The 22818-nt window shown below is 41.2% G+C and overlaps 1 protein-coding gene across 1 annotated transcript; it reads right to left on the reverse strand.

Annotated features, from left to right (window-relative positions):
- Positions 1-416: 416 nt before the first annotated feature.
- TSPAN13 (tetraspanin 13) lies at positions 417-22260 on the reverse strand. The gene is made up of 6 exons (XM_074984657.1): positions 22088-22260; positions 10061-10228; positions 6584-6664; positions 2882-2995; positions 2410-2520; positions 417-1767 (listed from the first exon to the last, which is right to left on the reverse strand). Exons 1-6 carry the CDS (start codon positions 22148-22150, stop codon positions 1693-1695), a joined length of 612 nt encoding a protein of 203 aa, XP_074840758.1. The 5' UTR covers positions 22151-22260; the 3' UTR covers positions 417-1692.
- Positions 22261-22818: the final 558 nt, after the last annotated feature.

Here is a 22818-nt window from a genome sequence, read left to right on the forward strand (position 1 = left end):
GTGAGTTTTATAGAAAGAATAAAAACTTGTGAACTACAAATAATTTCTCTACAGAGTTATACCAGACATTCTTAAGGCTTCTCCCTTTTGTCCCTCTCAATTCTGCACCTAGATGTCCTTACCCAATCTCAGACTTAGAAAACAGGGAGCATATACATGCCTTTACAGGTCTCACAGCCCCTGTACTGGAGCTCCCTTCTTACTATACTTAGTTCAGTTCTCCTATTTAGTAATGGCCTTCAAAATTCCACCCCAACCTGCATTACGCTTGTTTCCTCATATTCTTCCACCTGTGCTGCTTGCGCTCTTCTGTAGCTGTTCTCCTAAATATTGTTTTTGGAGATCTTCCCAGTTTTTCATATTGTGCGTCACATAAGGAAAAGAGCAGGCATTTCAGCCAAGAGGGACAGCTCCACTAAAGACATAATGACAACATTTAATCATAATATGGAGAAAACAGTGCATGTTAAAAACACATCAATTACATCAAGGATTAAGTTGTCTCATCATCCAAGCGCATTGTCTGCAAAGTAGTACATCAGCTGTCTACAATACATCTCGTTTAGCTTGTGAACAACTTAATCAAGGACAGTGATTTCATCTGATGTTTTAGAGAACGTTCAATCACTTTCTTTTAATTTTTAAACTACTACTAATGCCACAATAATATTTTTACAATTACATGTCAAATCAAGTATTTTAAATAGATACTGAAGGATGAAGGTGGGTCAGGTTTGATGAGGAATGGTAGCATCACATTCTTATAAATTACTATAACAATTTTTATAAATTACTATAGCTACCTATTAAAAAAGTTGTATACAATCTTTGGGGATTAAATCAAAATTTGTTACACTAACAAAATGGATCATTACCAGTCTTGATATTGTCTCAGGTGAATGAACTGTAATACTATTAAAATTTTTGGATATTTTTTTTTTAAAATAGGAGATTTGAAATTAGTCAGGTTAGTTTTCATGGTTTTCCTCATTCATTATTGTTCTCAGTTGCTTAGACACAGATTTTAAACAATGGTTTATTCTCTTTAAATGCAATATTAAAGATGTCAAAACTAAAGACTCCGGGAGTCAGTTAATGTATGTTTATATTCATGATCCAAAATGGTATCTTGAATTTATATAAAAAAAATAAAGGGTTGATAAATTTAAATATTTCAGATGTTCTCTATATTACTTAGAGTAGAATGGGACATGATTCAAAAGGAAAAAAAGCTTTACTGTATTTAACCCTATAGGCATTCAATACACAACTGCATCACTTTAATGAGAAAGTGTGTGCATTATTGTAAAACAAAAGCCAAAAAAAGTCACAAGAAAGTGGTAATGTCAAAATACATTTTGGTTGAATTCTTCTTTTAAATGCTAAGAAAGGGAATACATCCTAGTGTCATAAAACTGACTGGAGACAGAAGACTAGCAATTGCTGTGATCAAACAGTTATTTAATCAACTCAGAAGTGTTCACATTCTGTTCAGGTACAGAACACACATTCACCTATTTCAAGATAGAGAATCCCACAGGCAAAGATGGGAAACTAAAGATAACGAGCACAAAACATCTTCATGTAGGAAAATTATTTTCTTTCAGGTCGTTGGAGTGCAGAAGTGCCAACTGATAGAGACTTTGTATTTTAAACTGGGAGAAGAGATTCAGTCCTTGAGAAATTTTCCAATCAAAGAAATGCACTAGGGTTTGCACGAGCATCTTTTTGATTTCTGTATCTATAAGTCAGCCAAACTCCCAAAATCTGCAAAATAAGAGAGGAGACACTTAATACTGCTTTTATCCTCCCCATCTGGTTTAAAGAACAAAATATTTTCCATAGTGTCTGATGCATTTGGAACTTTTATGTAAATTCAGGATGTGTATGCACTGGCATTGACATCACAAGAAAACCACATAAGGTTCCTCATGACTACTGGCTGACATATACTTGTCACATTCCCTCCTTACAACCACACCAATATCTACAATTATAGCATCACCGTTTACCTACAGCATTATCAATGTAATTTGAAAGGTGTGGTTACAATATATGCTAAAGATTAGAGACTTTACCTGCCTCTTGGCAGTTTCATTCTCTATACACTATGATTTTTCTAACTAGCAACACTCAAGCAATGTCAAGTAATAGTGTTACATATTTCCATAGTAAATTTTTAGCACACAGGACTTTCTTTTGGGGGAGGGGATATAGCTCAGTGGCTTGAGCATTGGCCTGCTAAACCCAGGGCTGCAAGTTCAATCCTTGAGAAGGCCATTTAGGGATTGGGGAAAATAGGTATCAGGGATGGTGCTTGGTCCTGCCAAGAGGGCAGGGGACTGGACTAGATGACCTCCAGAGGTCCCTTCCAGTTCTGGGAGATGTGTGTGTGTAACATGCACTCACCTCAGTGAAACTGAAGAAGAGTCCTATGCCCCCTACAAATCTCAGTACCATTCCTGAATATTCTTCTATTATATGTGCACACGTTGAACACTGGTGGACTTTAAAGCAAGCCTGTAACAAAGAAATTCCTGCTTTTAGCTTATTAAAAAATGAAGCAGAAACATGTGAAGCTAGCCAGACACACCTAGTTTCTGACGGCTTAGTTTTGCCCATGCCTGGCATTTTTAATAAATTAGACTGTAAATAATACACAGCTCCTGTGTTGTGCTTCTTAATCAACAGATCTCAATGTGCTTAAAGGAAGTATCACAAAATGAATTGATCCTGTGCTTTTGATAATGATTTTTCAAACTATGTAGTATTCTTGTGTGATGATATACTTGAACTGCTAAACAATGGTAATATGGTTACACACTTCTCTAGAAAAGAATGAGTGAAAGTAACAAAAGTTATAACTAAGTAGCCTACTTACAGCAGAGCAGGTTTCATTTGAATTGAAGTTTCTGAAACCACAACAGTTTAGATTCCTCTCAATATCTTGTCTAGCACTGTTTGTGTTGTTCCATCCAACCTCTAGAAGTTGACTCTACAAGGCACAAGTTAGCATTTATTAAATGATAAATGTGTTATCTTTTGGCCACATGGTATGCATGGCACCCTCAGACACAGCCCCCGCTTGGTATATTTACTGTTTCAAGCAGCATACAAATATGTGTAGCATCTGAACAGCTAACCCCAAAAAAATCAAATATACAAGCTTCACAGGCCTAACAGATTACCTCCACTCTGTCAGATCAGTTGTATCACCAGTCAAGTGGTAAGATGAATTTAACGGGCAGAAGATTTAAAACAAAAGGAAGTATTTCTTTCACTGGACGACGCTGTGAAGGCTAAGACTAGAACAGAGGTCAAAAAAGAACTTGATGGCTGTGTCTACAGTAGCACTGCACTTTTGAAATTGGCATGCAAATGAGGACATCGAAAATGCAGATGAGAAGGGTTCTTTTGAAGATGGGGTTTATTTTCAAATGAGCTGCATCTAGACTGCTTTTATTCTTTCAAAAGAATATGCAAATAAGGCACCAGATATGTAAACCTGCATTTATGTTGTACCTGCATTTGCTTTCTGATGTCCTCATTTGCATGCCTCCTTTGAAAGTACAGCACTAGTGTAGACACAGCCAATAAGCTTATGGGGCTAGAGCCATTGATGGCAACTAGCCAGGATGAGAAGAGATGGTGTCCCTGGCCTCTCTTTCCCAGGGGCCGAGAATGGGCAACAGGGATGGACAACTTGACTACCTGTTCTGCACATTCCCTCTGGGGCACCTGGCATCGGCCACCCTCCAAAGACTGCATACTGGGCGACACGGACTTTTGGTTTGACCTAATATGACCATTTATGTTCAGATAGCTCATTAGCCAGATGTTAGTGAAATACTGGTTTTACTGGGACCAATGCTCTTGGTGACCATTCACTCCCTGCCACTGATGGGACGTAGATGTGTATCAGATAGTAATGCTAAAGGTTAAGATGCCTCACAAAATCCAAAGTAGAGTAAAACATGGTAAATGTAATGGGCAAACTTCCTGAAGCTGGGACCTAGCACAGGTAATCTTGTTCACCCAGAGCAGGAAGTTAGTCAGAAGCTGTAGTAACCACTGCAGCAAGCTGCTCAGTTGCACTGAGTTGGACAGGGGGTCGGGCGGGGGGGGTAGTGGAGGAAAGCTAGTGTCTTGTTAACTTTTAAGGAGACTAAGCTGTACCACTACGGTAATTAAAGGTTACTTCAGCTTGACATCAATCCCAGGCACAATAATGGAGTGGCTAATACAGGAATCCATAAACAAAAACTACAGGAAAGTAATATATTAATGCTAATTAACATGGATTTATGGCAAATAGATCCTATTATTCTGATTTTTTTGATATGACAAATTTGGATGATAAAGATTACAGTGTTAACGTAATATAATTAGGCTTGTCATGCACATGACCTTTTGATTAACATGGAGCACAGGAAATGGTTTAAAAACAAGCTAACAGAGGTCTCAAAATATAACTGTAAACAAGGAATCATCATCAAAGTGAGTTTGTTTCCAATGGTGTCCTCTTGCACCTATTCTTGAATTCTACGCTACTTACCAATCTTATCAATGGCCTGGAAGAAAAACCATACAAGAAGTATCACTAAAAGTTTTCAGGTGACAAAATAAAACTGGGGCAATGATAAATAATGACAATGTGTCGTCACTGATTCAGAGTGATCTAGATAACTTGGCAAACTGAGCACAGAGAATATCCATTTTAATATGGCTAAATGTAAATGCGTATGTCTATAACTGGAACAAACAATGCCCATCATGCTGACAGGATGGGGAACTCTTATCTTGGGAAGCAGCGACACTGATAATGGTTTGTAGGCTGTAGTGGCTAATAAGCTGAACGTGAGCTCCCAGTGCAATGCTATGGGCAAAAGAAAAATGTAACCTGCAATGCATGAATGGGGGAACCTCAATCTAATTATTTTACTTCTATATTGGAATACTGCGTCCATTTCTGGTACCCACTATTCAAGAAGGGTGTTGATAAATTAGACAGGGCTCAGAGAAAAGCCATGAGAATGATGATAGGGTTAGAAAAACATGCCTTATAGTGATAAGCTAAATAGACTGAGTTTCTTAGGTTTAACAAACAGCAGGTTAAGGGATGTCTTAATTCTAGTCCATAACTACCTGCAAGAAGAATGAATATTTAAAAGTGGGTTCTTCAATCTAGCAGATAAACACAATCCAGTGGCTGGAAGTTGAAGCTAGACAAATTCAGACTAGAATTTCTCCCGTGGCAGCTGCCTACTTTTTAACCCACATATTGAGAAGTGTGACAACTGTCATCAGTAGCTCCTGCGCAAACTATGCTTGATAACATCTTACACACTGATGTGTGGACCTCACTAGGCTACAAAGCAGAGGCTACAAAAGCAAAGTTACACAAAGAAGGTAACCTTTAATAAATAGCATAGTTTTGTAAAGTTTAACAGTTCAAGCAGGATATCAACTTAAAAATGAGACTAGCTCTTAGAGGCAGATTGAATGGCCAGGGAGGGGGCTCGTTCACAACTTGACAGTCACTAAGCTGAGGTCAATAGTTTGACTATTGTGAATAGAGGAAGGAGATACAATTTAAATCAAATAGACTTTACATGCTTAATAGACTGGAATGAATGCACCTATGATTAGCCAGAGTTTTTGGATGATTCATCTTATTGTTAGGAAATGGCTTGGACTATTTCCATATAGGAAAGTGACCGTTGCAGCTAAAGCAGTCATTGAGCTTATGCTCATAAAGCAATTCAGCGTTAGTCTCCTTTGCCTTTATCCTAAATTTAGATTACTGCCTTAGTTCAGCTTGCTCCAAATTGCTGAAATTCATATCACAGATCTGACGTACTTGAGAAAAGAAGCCTTAGATTTCTCAGCTAGGTTATGTCAACACTGCAGGGTTTTTCAGAAATAACTTATTTTGACATTCTAATATCAAAATAAGGTATTCCTTAAAAGAGCATTCACCTTCCAAGAGCATTTCAAAATTCATCCTTCACACTAGAGAGCCCGATTTCAAAATAAGAACAATGATAGGATGCCTCCCTGGAGGCCAATTAACTTGTAATTACCTTTTGCTTCCTATACACCAAGTCAATTTTGAAACTGAAAGTGGGTAGGTTAGCGAAAGTTATTTGTTTTGGTGGAGTTATTAGTTCAAGTTACATGCCCTATTATTGCAGAATAAGAAGCTTTGCAGTGTGGATGCAAGGTTTCCACCCAGAAAAGAAAAAAAAAGTTTTTTTTTGTTTTTTTTCGTTTTTTGGGGGGGGGGGGGGGGGGGAGAGGAACGGGGACTCCACTGTAGACAAGCCCTGAAAGTAGAAGAGTCAAAATACAAGCCACCAAAAAGGAATACTGAACTGCATAAATTTCCTCCTTGGAACCTGACACCCAGCATTGCCTTTGCAGCAGTCTTTAGCTTAATAAAACTTGTGAAGAAGATCCCATCATCATCTACAAATATACACAATCCATATACTATGCATACTGCAGTTCAAGTTGTCAAGGCACCAGTACAATATCTACAATACACTTTTGTTCAACTGAAAATTCAGAAGAAATTTCTTACCTGCTGTTCCTTGTTCAATGCCAAACAAGCACAGGAGACTGAAAACTGGACAATGAACACTAGCAAGAGAATAATCATGTACTGAAGAATGACAGTTAAGGTTACATTTTCAAAGGATTTTTAAGTAGGCAAAGCACATGCTTAAGAGTTACATGCATAGTCAAGCAAGTAAATAAATAGTGCTGAAGAATATAAAAACTATTGAGCATCTAAATGGGAAGGCTTGGCCATCTTTTTGATGACGATATGTAAGTAGCAAGCAACAGCTCAACCAGACAAAGTAAAAATCTTTTTGCAATCATTTGTATTTGCTCCTACAAGGCACAAGATTTTAAAAATAACGTAAATTCTTTATTTTCTATATATTAAAGTTTTACAATGACAATCTAAGACTTTGATTCAAATACCCCATTAAAATCTTCATATTTCCTTCAACTAGACAAGCAGTTTAAGGTCCTTTCTTGATATACCTTAAGGCATTACCAGGCCACTTTGTGGTGGAATAATAGCCTCATACTTGACATTTATCTTCCTCAGTGAATCTTTAAATGGCAATATTTCCCAATTAAGAGGAACTTTTACAGTTAAAGACATTTAGTTCCAAGTAAGTCCATTTCTAAGTTTGTTTCTTTTAAATGCAGAAAAGCCCATATGACTTAATTGGAAGGCTTAATATTTAATAGAGCAAAGCTGCAGAGCTGAAACCACAAAAACCAGAATAAATGGTGATCCTTGGGATATATATGTATCTCATATCAAACATCTCTTGTATGTGTGTTCAAGTGGTCTTGGTAACTTGATGGTGTCTGGCCTGTACACGGCTGAATAACAGAGCTAAACTCAAATGCAAACATGATTTTTGCATACCATTTATCCACATGCAGCAGCAAAACAGTTAAATTTTTTAAGTGTCTCCTATAGGCAGCTGCAGTGTAAAGTTCTGGGGGGGTTCTACTGTAGCTACAGTAGTGCCCATAAACCCCCATATCAGCAAGGCTTGGTTACTCTAGAGGAAGAGATAGCCTGCTTAATGCATTTTAACTCTGCAATCAATGCCCAGGTGCCAGCTGCCCAGGCAGTTCAGTGAATCAATGACTGGGTCTGCTTTTAAAAACCATCACTGTAGGCTAGTCACCACACAGCAATCTCTCTTGCTTGCCACATTTGTACATAACGGGGAATTCGTATAAAACTCTCATATGAAGTACCAACGTCAGACAACTGCTCTAATCATTGACTAAACAGTAGGCACCTTCTTGCGTACTGTACGTGCCATGCTTTTTCTTTGAGCAGAATGGATTGGGGAAAAATAACTGCACAAAATCTTTAACAGTCTCCACAAATGATTTATTTTTGATGGTATGGTGAAAGCTAATTGTGGAAACTAGTTGTGTGAAGTCACTGCTGCAATGCAAAAGCAGTAAATACTTAGTGGTTTGCAGAGATGTGTGAGAGCACAGATGTAAAAGCGTGAAGATCCAATGCATAATTTATGGCTCTCTACATACTAAAGGAGTAGGTACAAATAAAATTGCAAAACTGATTTAAAAAGTACATTTGGAGAGAAAGTAAGATCCAGCTCTGCTGCAACACATTGGACAAAATGGAAAAATACTCAAACAGGGAATGTCCATCTGCCTCTTCATGCCTATTTAATCTATTTACTTGCATTACAGCAACACTTAGGAAGCTGACTAATGGATCAGGAACCCATCATATTAGGTGCTGTACAGACAAAACAAAAGCTTTAGAGAATATCTGCTGACCTGGTTAACCAGGGTGCAAATTCAGATCAGCAATAATTTTTGATTCTCCAGCTGACCTAAAAGTGGGAAGTTCCATGCTCCCATTGCTAATCACAGACTCAGGTTGCAAGGGCTTAAGTGACAACGTTTTGTGCACAAAGCAGTTAATTTTCCTAGCCACCTCAGTGGGCAGGCAGCAACCGTTGTGCAGTCTTTTTCCTTTAGTGACTCAGAGCCCCATCGTATTACTGGAGGTTACCTGATCAGGACCAGGATGGGGGAGGGGGACAGGTCAACAGGATTACTGATGATTGTAAGCTTATGTCCTACTGATGTTAATTTTTGAGATGCCTGTACTGAAATTACACTTCACAATCTGCATCCCATGCAGATCAAACAAACAGGTTTTAACAGACAAAGATGTAGAATTGCAGGTCTATCTTGACTCACATAAGGTAAACATTGTAAGCCAATACAAAAGTAGTAGGTGGGCCCACCATATCCACAGAGGAACGTGAAAGCAACATGGAGTCAAAAGACGTCACCAGGGAGCAAACCGCAAGTATTATCCTGATTTTAGGGACAAAGAGTGGATTTGGAGGTGTAACAAGGTGGCAAGAGGAGACTTTTTATCCTTCACTGAAAGACCAAAGGGACTGTGGGATCCTAGCCACGCTGATTAGTGATGCTGAGATATTGCTTTAGGTGAGTTAGCTGTTTTAGATGAGGATTTTAGCTTGTTAAGTTAAGGTTAGATTAAGGATCGTCCTTTGTTTTATGTGGAACCGTTTCTGTTTCTACCTGTCAATCTTGTTCACTGTCTTGGGCTGTGGCTTTTGAAAATAAACTTATTTTTACTATAAATGTGTCTCAGTAATGGGATGTGACCAAGGACGTACTCCTGAGCTGTATCTGAGAAGCTGGGCATGTACCGTTCCCTTGGGGACAGAAAATCTGGTAATTTCTGTGGACATACTTTTAGAAGGTCTGGATGCTGTAGGGGTGCGTGTGTTTCCAGTGACGCTTGAATACGCGACTGTTAACCTGCAGAACAAAGCCCCAAAGAGTTGTTTGGGTAGCTAGTGATTTTAGAGTGCTGACAACCAGTTAAGTACCAGCACATTTTCCTTTCACTGTGGCACAAAAGTAACAAGGAGATGCACAATCCAAGGTACCCTCAGAATGTGTTTTATGTGCTTAATTCTAATTTGGGTTGACAATGGACTCTGTGAATTAAAACAAAGGGAGACTAAATAAAATAAGTGTAATCCACTTCACAGAAATCCAAAAATCCAGTTAGTGCTTGAGAAAATAGCTACATATCCCTATAACAAATCCTAGGGAAGCAGTTATACCCCGGCTGTGCCATCTGACTCTTGTATAACACAGTTTAGTTTACATTAACTTCAATTAGAACTGTGTTGCTACCTGGTTGGGGACAAAACGTGATAAAAATCTCCTGTGACTGTTATGGGTGTAATGTAGGTGAGGACCTTGACAGAAGTAACATTTTCATCATACAAATGAAAAGGAAGCAAGAGATTTTAAAAACAGATCTATAGCAGATTAAGGGGGGGTTGAGACAAATACACTGGAAAGGGCACCCTTCAGTTGTGCATTATACAGCACAATGTGGGTCTGGGCCATAAGTAGGTGTTACTCTAATACAATACACACATGCACACCCTCACCACCACCTCTTGTGTTTGCAAATTTCCAAGTCAAAGGATACAAAGAAGAGCAAAACTTGATGGTGTTTGACTGCACCGATCAATCCAACCAATGCAATAAGGAATAGAAAGATCCCCACAGCAATTGCCACGCCAACGACTCGGAAACTAGAAATGAGTCCAAAGCCTATACCCCATGCTGCAATTCCAATCAGCAGCAGGCTGACCAGCTAGCGAGAGAGGGGGAAAAAAAAGACAATTAGCATGTAAAAGAAAATAACCTAGATTGCCAGTTCTCCTAGCACTTACATTTTTTGCCATTGAAAGATGCTCTCTCTCTCCCACCACCAGTAATAAATCCAAAATTAACACTTAACTTAAAAATAAGCTCCTGTGGAGAGTTCTCATTTATAACATTTAAGTGTACATTACCTTTAAATGTTGTGACCATGAGGTCTCTTCCAGCACCTTCAGTCCTCAGTAGAAGTAGTTTTAAGATCAAGGTTTCATTCAAGAAACATCAATACCACAATGGAGATTACAATAGAGTTGAATATGCATTTGATACAAGGATAACAGCTTCAAACCACAGATTGGTTCTAACTACCTTGCAAGAAATGTAAAGTATATTGAAAGAAACAGGATAAACTTTGCTCAATTGCTACAGAACAGGCTGGGAAAAAAATCTGACTTTCTAGATGTGCAATCCAATCAGCACTACAAGAGCGTTAATCCAACATTTGCTGAATTGCGGATGTGGGGACAATACACATTTACAGAGCTCAAATGCAAATATGCTCTTTGTTAGAGTAGTTTGCCAAATATTGCAGATGGCAAAACAGTCAGGAGCCTTATCCCCCTTGAACATTCCTTTGGGAAAACACCTTTAGTGTGAACCAAAAAACTCCAATAATCACAGCAAATTCAAAATGCTCTCAAGTAAGCAATTTCCTTCCTTTTAAGAGGACATTGTTCTGAAAATGCAGATTGTTGTTCAGGTAGTGTACTGGAAATACTGTTTTTTGAACCAGGAAGGTCCAACCTTTCCTGTTTTCACTCTTGACACAAAGAGAAGTGTTGAAGCCATGAGAAACCAAGCCAAAAGTAATTGACAGCTTTGTAATTAAGTGTAGTTGTAAGTGTTTTGCCTACTACAGCTGCAGGTTGGACCTCTCTTGCCCTGCACACTCAGGATCTGACCAGTGCCATACAATGGCAGGTCAACATTTTTTCCACATTACTAACACTTCTGCTGATTACTGAGCTCTCAGAAGGCATCTGGGGTAAATTACAGCTAACTAAGCTTACAGAACACTGAGACTGGACTGGTAGCTGTAAATAAACTTCACAGGACCACAATAAACTTTGCCACACCCACAATAAGTGGTCATCTGGCTAACTACATCACATTGAATTATTAAGTTTGCCAGATAAGAGTGTTCTGGATCAGAGAGATGTTCAACCTGTATGTTACTAATCAGATAATACTATTGGAGCACTAAACCTGGATTTCAATTGCCATTTAAACAAATTAACAGCTATTCACCTTCATGCTCCCTTCCCAACCCCAAATAAAAGATTTCCAACTCATTCTCAGTTCCCATTCAGTTAGTCAGGGTTGTTTCAAAAGTATTTAGGCCCCAAAATAATATTTTTCAAATAATATAAACATGCTTCAACTACAAAGGCTTGTCTACAGCAGGACAGATGTTCAGGAAAATTACTCCAAATTAAGTAACCATGTAAAACTGAAATGAAATAGTTTAATTCTAAATGTGTGTTCATACAGGAGTTTAATGCAGTTAAAGGGGCCTTTATTCAGTTCAGTGGTTCTCAAACTGTGGGTCAGGACCCCAAAGTGCATCATGATTCCATTTTATTGGAGTCTCCAGGACTGACACAGACTTGCTGGCTCCTGGGGCAAGAGTCCAAGCCCCACCTTACATGGCCAAAGCTGAAGCCTAAGGACTTCAACCTTGGGCAACAGGGCTCCAGCTACAGGCCCCCTGCCTGGGGCGGATGCCCATGGTTTGACAACTCTAATGATGTGTTGGGGAACAAACAGGAATTAGTTTTGTTTTGATTTTCATAAAGAAAATGAAGTTCAAAAAGGTAAAGATACAACTTGCATAAGTCTCTGGACAGGACATGCATTATGGGTCTCCAAAACAATTATGCAATTTTATAATAGGTTAAAGCTGAAAGATCAAATAATACTATGTAGACATTGGATGGAGTAACAGGATGGTGAAAAGAGGGAGAAAGACAGAAGGTGGGAGATGGAAAAGAGGTCTAGCATTCTATAAGCCATTGATATTCTGATCCATGAGAAACCTGTAAGAAAATGTCAATTTACTCATACACTTAAGGACGAGCACCTATCCGTATTGAAATCAGTGGCAGTATTCCTCACTAACTGCAGCGGAGCCAAGATTTCATACAAGAAATGCTCCTTCTATATGCAGCTGGTAATTCTCAAGCTATCCATAAGATAAAGGGAGGAGGAAAAAAAACCAAAAAAAAAACCCCACACTAATTTAATTACTCAGCTCTGGAATAAATTTGACCAGGAGGGATCGTTTACTGGACAGCATATATGGGTGGGCAGTAAGAGCACGCCGCTGCTCTTTTTAATTAAAAACTTTCAACAATAAGTATATTCTTCAAGTACCCCATTAAACGTATTCTTTACTTTGAATGATAGTATATTAAGATGCACACAATTACAAATACCCAAATAAATAAACTATATGGTATAGAATAAATGGGACTATTTTTAGTTTATTTCCATTTGACATAACTGCGAGTAACCACAGATTGTGACTGGAATAATAAGTACAAGCTGTATGTGATTTAAGTCAAGTTTACTCAAGTAAGCAGCTATGACTTACTGGACTTTTTTTAAATTATTAAACCATTTCTGTGATCCCTGTATCAGGCTTTCATTAAATCTTGTGCCAGTTGGTCCAAGTGAGGTGTCTGATGAAAGTTGGTAATGCCTTGCATCTGGTTATGCTCCTTGCATATCTGTACAATCCTTGTATGAAAAGTTACAGATATTGGCTCTATAGCTGTACACTAGACCCTCGAGTTACATGGGGGTTGCATTCCTGTAACCCCACATAATTCAAATTTTTGTGCAGGTCAGGTGGATACGGGAACCAGGCTGCAGCATGGTTTCCTGCTCCCCTGGGCTTGCAAATGCGAGGAAACTGACCAGCCCACCAGGGTTGGTCTGTTTCCTGGCCCCCAGAGTGGCGGGGAGTACAGAACCAGGGGTAGTCTGGTTCCAGTCTCCCCGCTGCTTGTAGGACCAGGGAAACTGACCAGCTCATGACTGGTTCCACCAGCGCAGAGCAGCTAGGAACCAGGTTGCTGCTTGGTTCTCATCTCCCTGCCATTGGGGGACCAGGAAACTGACCAGCCATGAGCTAGTCAGTTTCCTGGGTCACCCAAGCAGAAGAGAGCCGGGAACCAGGCAGCAGCCTGGCTCCCCTCCTGTTGCAGAGCCAAAAAACTGACCAGGGCAGCAGCCTTGGTCAGTTTCCTGGCTCCAGCCAGTGGAGGGGAGCCCCCATGGGTTCCAGCTCCCCTCCCCTCCTTGGTAGGCTGGTCATTTTCCTGGCTGCTTCCCTTTGCCTTCCCCTAGCAGTGTGGCTGTCAGCTGAGAGAAGGGGCTCTTCAGCCTGCGTTGAAGTGAGTTACATGCAAATTCAAGCTGCGTATTTCGAGGGTTTACTGTATTAGAAATATTTTGGAGGTAAGAATTCACAATGGGAAGCATGGCCTCCTCCCAGCCAGGATGGTGGACAAAGACTGAGATGTCAAACACACATCTCAGGGATTTGGGACTTGTCATCTGGGATGCAGCCAACGGCTGAATGCCACAGCTGGCCTCCTGGTCAGGTGAGCCTCCCCTGTCTATGGCACGAGAAAAGAATATTTCCCTCCACATGGACAGCTATAAAGATGGCCCAGAGAGTGACCATCTTTGTCTTCGTTCCTATGAACTAAGCCTATGTAAACTGGGTTCCCATCCCTCATGGGGTGTATTTTCAGAGACTTTCAAAACATCAGCATCTAGCACTGATAGCCTGCAACAGTAGCTTCAATTGATGCATCTAAAATATCACTTTGACAATTTTTCTCTCTCACCCTATTCTTTCTCTCTGTTAATAAAACTTCAATATATACTTTGATCTTACCCAAAACAGCACACTGTGCCAATCCTTTAGAATCTATATTCTGATCTGGAAATACGGCTAGACCCTTTGGAGCCTGGCAGAATCTGTATGGTTTTGGTGAAACAGACTTTCATAGCCTATCACTGGCGTAAGGAGGGTTGCTGGATGGGCATTAGGAGCACCTGGAGAATCTCTGGGTTTGCTTGTGCAGCTTCTGGCTGGCCAGTAGGGCTGGCAGAAGTACTTTTGCGGCTGGCTTGGTTTGCCTTATTGAGGATAAAATTACAGCTTGGGCTGTAAGTGGCCCAGTTTTAAGAAATCTGCCCAGGATTTGTTCTCTCAGCTGTGCCCCAAAGCCCACATAATATTACAGCAGCATTTATACATAAGCAGAAACTTCCCAGAATGAATGACAGCTTGTAGCACTCAGAACAAAGCTGGTGCAATAAAATCATTCTTCTACTCAAATCTTTGATATGTCTGAGGAGAACAACAAAGATGCCTTAGAAAGTCTTGTGATGACTACTTGTTTACTAAAAACTGAACTGAAACTAAACACATTTCAGAAACATTTACAGATGATGATGACGTTCAGTCACTAACAAGCTGGGCTAGACTCATACCAGCAATCTTTAAATAAAAAAAGAGAGAAAGAGAGTCAAGTTCCTGTCAGCAACCCAGCTGTTCTGGAATTGCTGTTTTGTTTTGCAATTTACTGGTATTTTTTGGGGGGTTGTGTGTATTGTTAGCAGGGAGGGTAAGAGAAGAGACAGTTTGGAATATGTATGAGTCTCTTTTTTTTTTAAAAAAAAAAAAAGTGCTTTAACTCATCAGTAGGAAATCCAAATGCTTCTTTTCCAGTACATGCATTATTCATATTTCAAAGTAACAAGCTTTAAAGAATATTAAAAACTTTTTCCTTTTAATACTTTGAGATATCTTCAGTGATTACTTATGGAAGATTAAACCCATGTCTGCATCTGGAGATTGTAGTGGCATAACCCACTACATACATGAAACCTATACAGAGGGAAGGGCTTTTTTCTTTGCTATAGAAACACCATCACCCTGAGCAACAGTAGATAGAATGGCTGAAGCATTCTTCCTTCTACACTGGACAGTGGTGCCCGCAGCGGTATCCATATTACCTCGGTACATATCAATGCAGGGATGCCCACTAGCTGGGCAGAGGCTGGATGTGCGAGGGTGTCAGTTTGCTCCTGGCCCCATGTTTGAGAGCTCTCTTCCTCCTTCACACCCAAGGACAGTAGCATCGTGACCTGGCACAAGTGGGTCACAGCATCATGCACTTTGGCCCAGAAGTCCCTTGACATAGCCAAACATGAGTGGCATTGTGATCCCACTTATGGGTCACATTACCACTAACTAAAATTTGGCCTGGCTACCTTTTTGTCATGATGCTTCAAGTTAAAGTGAGAGTGGTTCAGTTGTACATACTACATGGAACATTTAGCGGGGGATCCAATACTGGGGTTAGATTGCCATAGCTATGCCAATCACAGGTGTGAATATTTCATATACCTGAACAATGTAGCTCACATTGAACATGTTACCTAGACAGTCACCCGCTCACACTATAGCAGTAATCAGGAGTATACCATTCTAATTTTCTAATCCAAAACTCAAAATAAAACAAGAAACACACTTCTTGTTCAAAACCAAGAGGTGGTAAACTGCCTCCCACATACTTTTTAAAATATTGTTTATAAAGCATCATCATCTTTCTGATTTTAAAATGCAAAGATCAATTTTGCTAGAGAAAAAAAATATATACTTCCACAATTTCATGTAGCCAAAAGTTACAGTGACAGATATATTCCAAATCCAAGACACATACAGAAGTGGCCGGAGAGAACCTTTTGCCTGTGTTATCACCTGTTGGGACCCAATGCTCCAGACTCACTGATTACTTCAGGAGTTTCAAGATATTTAGCATTTTCCTTAAAACCATAACCACAGATGCATAACAATTAGGAATCTTAATACACATAAGCCTATCAGTGAGCATTTCAAGGGAGTGGGCCATTCTGTTAAAGACCTGAGAATATCCATCCTACAACAAAGAGACTGACAGCAGATTACCAAGAGATATATGAACTGGACTTCATGCTCAAATTTGATACATTAACACTCAGTAGAGATAGCAATTATCTCACCTATTACAAGGACTGTTTCCCTCCCTTTGGCATTCGTAATGATTTCAGGCAAGACAATTAGTACGTCTCCCCCTCAGACATCCCCTTCAGTTCCAAGTATCTGAGTTGTCAGTTATATAGCACAGAAGTCCAAAAAAAATGAAATAACTGCCAGTTTGTACTGGAAATGTTATTGATCTGAAAAAGTGGGTCTATCCCACAAATTATTTTGTTAGTCTCTAAAGTGCTACCTGGTTTATTCTTAGAACAGACTAATATGGCTTCCTCTCTGTTACTGCTCTAGATGAGTTGACTACATCCTAAACTGACCTACATCCTGACTACATCTGTGTACATGGAGGAATATGTTTACCCCAGCTGAGAACCACTGCTATAGATATATCAATATCTGAGAGCGAACAGAGTCTGGAATACAGTGTCTGTTCCTCTGCACATGATCTGAAACGTCTCTCAAATTCATAGGCTACTCTTGTGTCCCGAGGCTTCAATTCAGGCTAACTGAATTCAGTTCTTCAGCCATGTATAATTATTGGCCACTGCTTGCCTCTTTCCTCTGCCCAGATATGGAGAAAGGTTCAGACTGAAGTGTCTGGTTTATGTTTGGAAGCAGCAACAATAACTGTGGTGGAGAAGCTGAAGCAGTAGTTAGATGGACAAAAAGGGTGCTGGAGTAAAGCTGAACTCAGAGCAGGAGTCATATGCAGACTGGAGCACGGAAAAGGCTGTGGCTGCTGGGCATTACCGACTGTCGGAGTGTGCGTGTGCCTTACAGGGGAGCAGCAGCAGCGAACAAGGGCCGAAATGAAAGACTAACTGCCTGGACTAGAAACCTTCAAGTGTCTATTAGTTTGGAATGACGATTTTAGCTATGAAACTGGAGAAACACCACTCTCTACTGAAAGTTATTACATGTACACCAGAGCCTAGCTGCTAAACAGCCCTGTGACATGACGCAGGCAGTATATCTGAGAAAAGACTGGAATGCCGCAAGGCAAAAAAGCCAGTTCTGCCACTATCACGACAGTCCAGCTCAACTCTGTACACTACTTGCTAATTCAGAGCAAGTGGAGTTTGCTGCTTTTGACTGAAAGAATCATCTCTTTTTCACAGGAATTGTAACAAAGTGCCTCTGAAGTTTAATCCATGTTTTGGATACAGGTATTCAAGGACCATTTATTTTTTCCAACTGTAGAAAACCTAGGGGCTTTACTTTTTGTTGTCGTTTTCAGTGGCCTACCTGAGATATCTGGTACCACATTTTCAAAAGACCTGAGGATTCACTTCTCACATTCTTTTCCTCAGCAGGAATAGCATGGTAGAGTACCTTAAAGGCAGCTTTAAGCCTTGCACATTCTAGGCCCTGCTCAGGGCCAACCTAAAGGTTGCTCTAAATTGTGCTGATTTGCAAATGCTGCCTAGGAACCATTACACTGGCTAAGAAGAGACAGATTACTCTTGCATTTCCCCTGTGGTTATATACCAAGTCACTTCCTTACACTCAGGATATTCTCAGAGGCCTGTTTCCTTCTCCTTATATCATCAAAGCAGCATAAAGGAGGTGAATACTATAGCAGAAATCTGGTTTTGTGTATTTGATGCTGGGCTGAGACTCCCAAACACTCTGACACACACAAAATTAGTGAACACTTTTGAAATTTTGGCCTTAAGTTTGTTAGCCAAACTACTGGTTACAAGTCAAGTCATCTCCAACCATCTCCTCTTCAAACTATCAAAAGTTACAGTGCCACACAGAATTTAGAAGCATACATAGCAGCACCAGGAAAGTAAACCATCACAAACCTACATCCATCTACTACACCCAAGCCAAACTGTGAGGTCTTGTTTAGGTCACCTGTTGTGCCACATATGTCATCTGAAGAGTCCTTGAGAAAGGCTACATAGCCAAAACCCTGAGTTATTGGAAATCCTGCATAGTTTCCATACATTCCTTTGATAAGAGCACAGGCTGCATGTAGGTCCTAGTAACTCTCCAATTCTTGCACAGCTCCTCATGCTTCCCCAGACCTATATGTGGAGTCAGGGAACCTGTACCGTCAGTAGTATGGTCACAGTAGAAACAGCTAACATTGTCTGTCTAGTTTAACAGAAGAACATAAGGACAGCCATACTGGGTTAGACCAAAGGCCTATCTAACCAAGGATCTGGTCTTTTGACAGTGGCCTATAGTAGCTGTTAAAAGGGAATGAACAGAGGAGGTAATCAAGTGATATATCCCACTGCCAATTCTTAGCTTCTAGTAAACTGAGGCATCCCTGGTTAACCTGACTCATAGCAACTGACAAAACTACCCTCACAACTTATCTAGTTCTTTATTGAGCCCTGTTCTAGTCTTGGCCTTCACAACATCCTATGGCAAGGAGTTCCACAGCTTGACTGTGCAATATGTGAAAAATACTTCCTTTTGTTTTAAGCCTTCTGTCTATTACTACCTATTTAATTAAAAAAAGAGAAGAGAGGTTAACTTTTTACCTGCTTGAGCAGCCTTTCTACCAAAAAGTTAAGTCTGATCTCATGTTCTATCATCTCTGTAGCTTAATAGAGACACCATGCTCTACACATAGTATTTTCATGACCCACTGCCAGTTAATAAGAGAGCATAAACAATGGCAATTGCCTGGGTCTATAAACAGTGTATGACACTAAATAAGAAATGGAACTGTCATAAATCTGGTAATAAACTGATGTATGGTAAAGCCAGGCACATTTGAAAGTCTGTCCCACGACTCTTCAAAACAGTCCCAGTGATGTTGTGCACTTCAAATATGCACAAGCTTGTCACAAGCCATGCAATGAATCAACATGATTTAGTTTAGGTTAACAAGAATATGGACTGAATATTGAGAAGAAGCTTCTATATAATCATTTGGCATAGATATCAAAATTGAGTCCATACCATAAAGCTACCTTAAAATTACCTTGGGTAGAGATGGTGCTAGATGTAGGGGAACAGCATACCTACAAATACCAGAGACAAGATGACAAGAGACAAGAGACAGCAGTTGATTTGTCACATTCAACAAAAGTTAATTTTCACTATAGTATCTGAAAAGTCAATGCCAAAAATTACTTACAATACCCTGTCTTTTTTGTTTTGAAAATTAAGATTTTACAAAGACTGAATATGAATTATAATCTGTTCAAAGCTACAGTCAGAAACTGAAATTTCCAGAATTCTCTATAACTATGCAATATAAAACAGACGTCACATTTTGAGATATACTGTCCCAATTCTAGCCATATAAATTGTTAGAGATACCATCAACTCATATGATGGAAAGAATTTTGTTTCAATCATGTTGTTCACCCACTGGATTATTTGAAATGGATACATTTTTGTAAAATCCTGTTTGTTTTTATTCATGCTTTTCCCTCCATGTTTTCTCAGTTCTAAATTTAAATCAGTTTAAGTCACCAGCACTGCTGCTATCATTTGATTGCTTTGTTTTTTAATATGGTCATGTCAGCTCTCTAGGAACTGAGCAGAATCAGTATCTTGCAGGATCAAGCCCTACAAGGTCAGCTCTGAGCGCTTGGCTTGCTGTTACAATAAACAACATATGCAACAGATTTTACTCAACCTTACTGTAAGGAGAAGTCCCATTTGTTTTTTTAACCACAATTACATTTCCAGAAGGAATGTGGAGGAGGGAGGTGCCAATGTTCTTCTTCCAACCACAAAACAAACAAAATAAAAGGAACCTCTCAAAATGAGACCTCAAATTAGATTATGTTTTGACAACTTGCACAATCCCAGCTCTCTGAATTCAGCTCCCCCCTTGGTGGCATTGATCTGCCCATAGGTTCTGCTAGGTTCCCTGGGCATAGCTACTACTTGACTGAGGGATGGAGGAGAAGAGAAAAAGAAAATGAGGAGGAAAGCAGTGTTATCTTACTAACGCCACTCCAGGCATGACACAAAATGAGACATTGCTCAATACACTGTGCAGACCTGTGATTCTCCTTCCTCCCTTACAGGAGGAATTGCATAGTGACCAGTGCTGGGGCACTAAAAACATCTTAGCATCAGTTGCAATTTTCACATATCTGAGCTTTCCTTCACAGCCATAACAGCTTGAGAGTTATTTTTGCTAGTTAAATTAAAGCAGAGATTCTAAAGAAGAAGGTGCCATCTTGGGTGTCAGTATGCAGAACTACAGCTGATTCCAAACACCGATTTCCAGGCTGACCCGGTATTCTCATACTTTAACAAACATTTGGCAATACTGTAAAAATAAAAAGTTAAATAAATGGCATAATGATTGAGGACATCTCATCAAAAAAGCTGTATGAAAATATTGCTGCAAATGTTTTATTTTATATATTAGAAATAGCGGCTTCGTTGTTTGGGGGGGGGGGGGTTGAGGTAAAATTAGAGGGTAGTTTTTAAATTACTGCTCTGAGGTGAGTTAATCATTTGCGCATACAGCTTTTAAAATTCACATATTTTATACCATTTTGTCTCCCCCCCAAACAGCCTACACCCTTACACAATAACTCTTTCAAATATCACTTATTTTTAAAAAGGAAATGTATTTATGAAATTATTATAGGCATTTCTAAACCACTATGGCTACAATAGCAGGAGGCTGGCTCACATTTTGGCCCCATTGTGTTACAAGTGTCTACTGAATGAACTTGCTCATCTGCAGCCTAGATAAAAGATTCTGCAGAGCCTAAAGGACATACAACTACAGCACATTTACATATAATCATGCCAAAGGTACCTATTTTAGAACTATATTAAGCACTCTGGGGGAAAAAGATAAAAAGGAGTCATCCTCATTCCTTGACTGGTTAAGGAGAGCTATATAAAAAGGTGCAAGCAGAAATACTTTTAACTTTAACCACATGACATTCAGACTTTGGAGTGCTGTTTTCTCACTTCTTCTGTTTGCCCTGTGTTATAATATAAGGAGAAAATAAATGCAGGGTGAGACAAGAAAAATATTTAGTCAGGTGTAAATTAGGGGAAAATTTAAAAAAAAAACAACCTTTGCAGAGCCTAAGGTGCATTTCTCAGCAGTTACTAACTAAGCAAGATAAACACCACCGGTCTCAAGGAGAGGACGGTGGATTTTGATCTGAAACAAGACACGTTGCTCGAGTTTACCAGACGCCAGCTCAACAGGATGGCTTTTTAAGGGAGTTTGTGAGCATTAGCAACCACACCGATTCCACTGAACGCTGCAGCGTTTATTGCTCCAGAAGAAAAGGCTCCCATGCCAATGCCAGCTCCTCCCCTCCCCCACAGCCCTAGCCACAGCTAGATCTCGGCATCATCCCCATCCAAGCCCGATGCGAGGCCAGACGATCCGAGGAGATTCAAGGCTGCCCTCCCCCTGCAGAGAGACAGTCAGGGAAGCCGGACACCCAGACTCCTACAGCTGCTGCTCCCCGGCCGGTCTCCTCGGCTCTGCCGGCAGGTGCCGCCTCGCTAGGAGCAGCTGCTGAGCTCGGAGGCTCCACAGCACTGGGAGGCCGAGCGAGCCAGGTCGGGCTGGACACGCGGCGCTCTCCCGCAACGGCGGAGCCTGCGGCTAGTGGAGGGGCACAACCGGAGCAACGCCCCGGCCTCTCTCGCCGCAGACGGCGAGGCTGAGCAGCACGGGAGGTGCTCGCCCTCTACCTGCAGGCGGGAGAGCGGCTAGTCGGGGCTCTGCGCTGCCCTACCCCGGGGCCGCGCGGGGGGGCGGGGGGAGCGGCTCACCGTGTAGAGCAGATTGAGGGCGCAGAGGCAGTTCTTGGAGCAGGTGAAACCCCCGCACACCATGGCGCCGGCGCCCTGCGCGGCGGCTGCAGCGGGCAAGGGGTGGCTGGAGCCCGCAGTGCGCTGCTCACGGGCTCGCCGCGGAGTCGCTTGTGCCGGCCCAGGCCTGGGCACCCCGGGCCGGTGGGGGGGAGGGGCTGCGCTCGCCGCCGCGCTCGGTGATTGGCTGCACTTCGACCACAAAGGTGAAATATGCAAATGAGTAGAACGTTGGGGGAGCGGCAGCGGCTCGGAGCCGGGACGGGAGGGGCCCGGCTGCCGCCCGAGGAGCCCAGGTGAGTGCGGCGGGAGCTGGAGCTGGAGCTGGAGCTGCAGCTGGAGTTGTACCCTAGGGTGTAACAGGCTGCGGGCCGCTGCCAGCCGGAGGCGTTATGGGGAGAGAGGGGTGCATCTGTTCTGCGAGCTCCCCGCTCACTCGGGGCTTGTATCTGTGCCCTCCAGCTTGTGTAGCAGTGGGCACTGGGCCGAGCCTCACCCCCGTGCATCTCCCGCGCTCAGGTCTGGAACTAGTGGCGCTAGCCAGGCGGTGGCAGGTGAGGCCTCTTCCTCACTGGGGTTTGCATGTCTGAGGCCAGGGCAGCATGGCTAGCAAGCAGGGTGCCCGCAGAGCTGCACTGTTACTGTGCTCATCGGGTGCTAGAGAACGAGACAGACTCATAGAACACTAGAAG

Source organism: Carettochelys insculpta, chromosome 2 (assembly GCF_033958435.1).
Source record: "Carettochelys insculpta isolate YL-2023 chromosome 2, ASM3395843v1, whole genome shotgun sequence".
Lineage (NCBI taxonomy): Eukaryota > Metazoa > Chordata > Testudines > Carettochelyidae > Carettochelys > Carettochelys insculpta.

What these genes read in the sequence shown, in the direction of transcription:
- TSPAN13 (XM_074984657.1), bottom strand. Translation starts at nt 22,150, where the DNA reads ATGGTGTGCGGGGGTTTCACCTGCTCCAAGAACTGCCTCTGCGCCCTC. An exon ending in CCCTCAATCTGCTCTACACG is followed by an intron (nt 10,229 to 22,087) that starts GTGAGCCGCTCC and finishes CTCTCTCGCTAG; the next exon opens with CTGGTCAGCCTGCTGCTGAT. An exon ending in CAAATGAAACCTGCTCTGCT is followed by an intron (nt 2,521 to 2,881) that starts GTAAGTAGGCTA and finishes TCTTTGTTACAG; the next exon opens with GCTTGCTTTAAAGTCCACCA.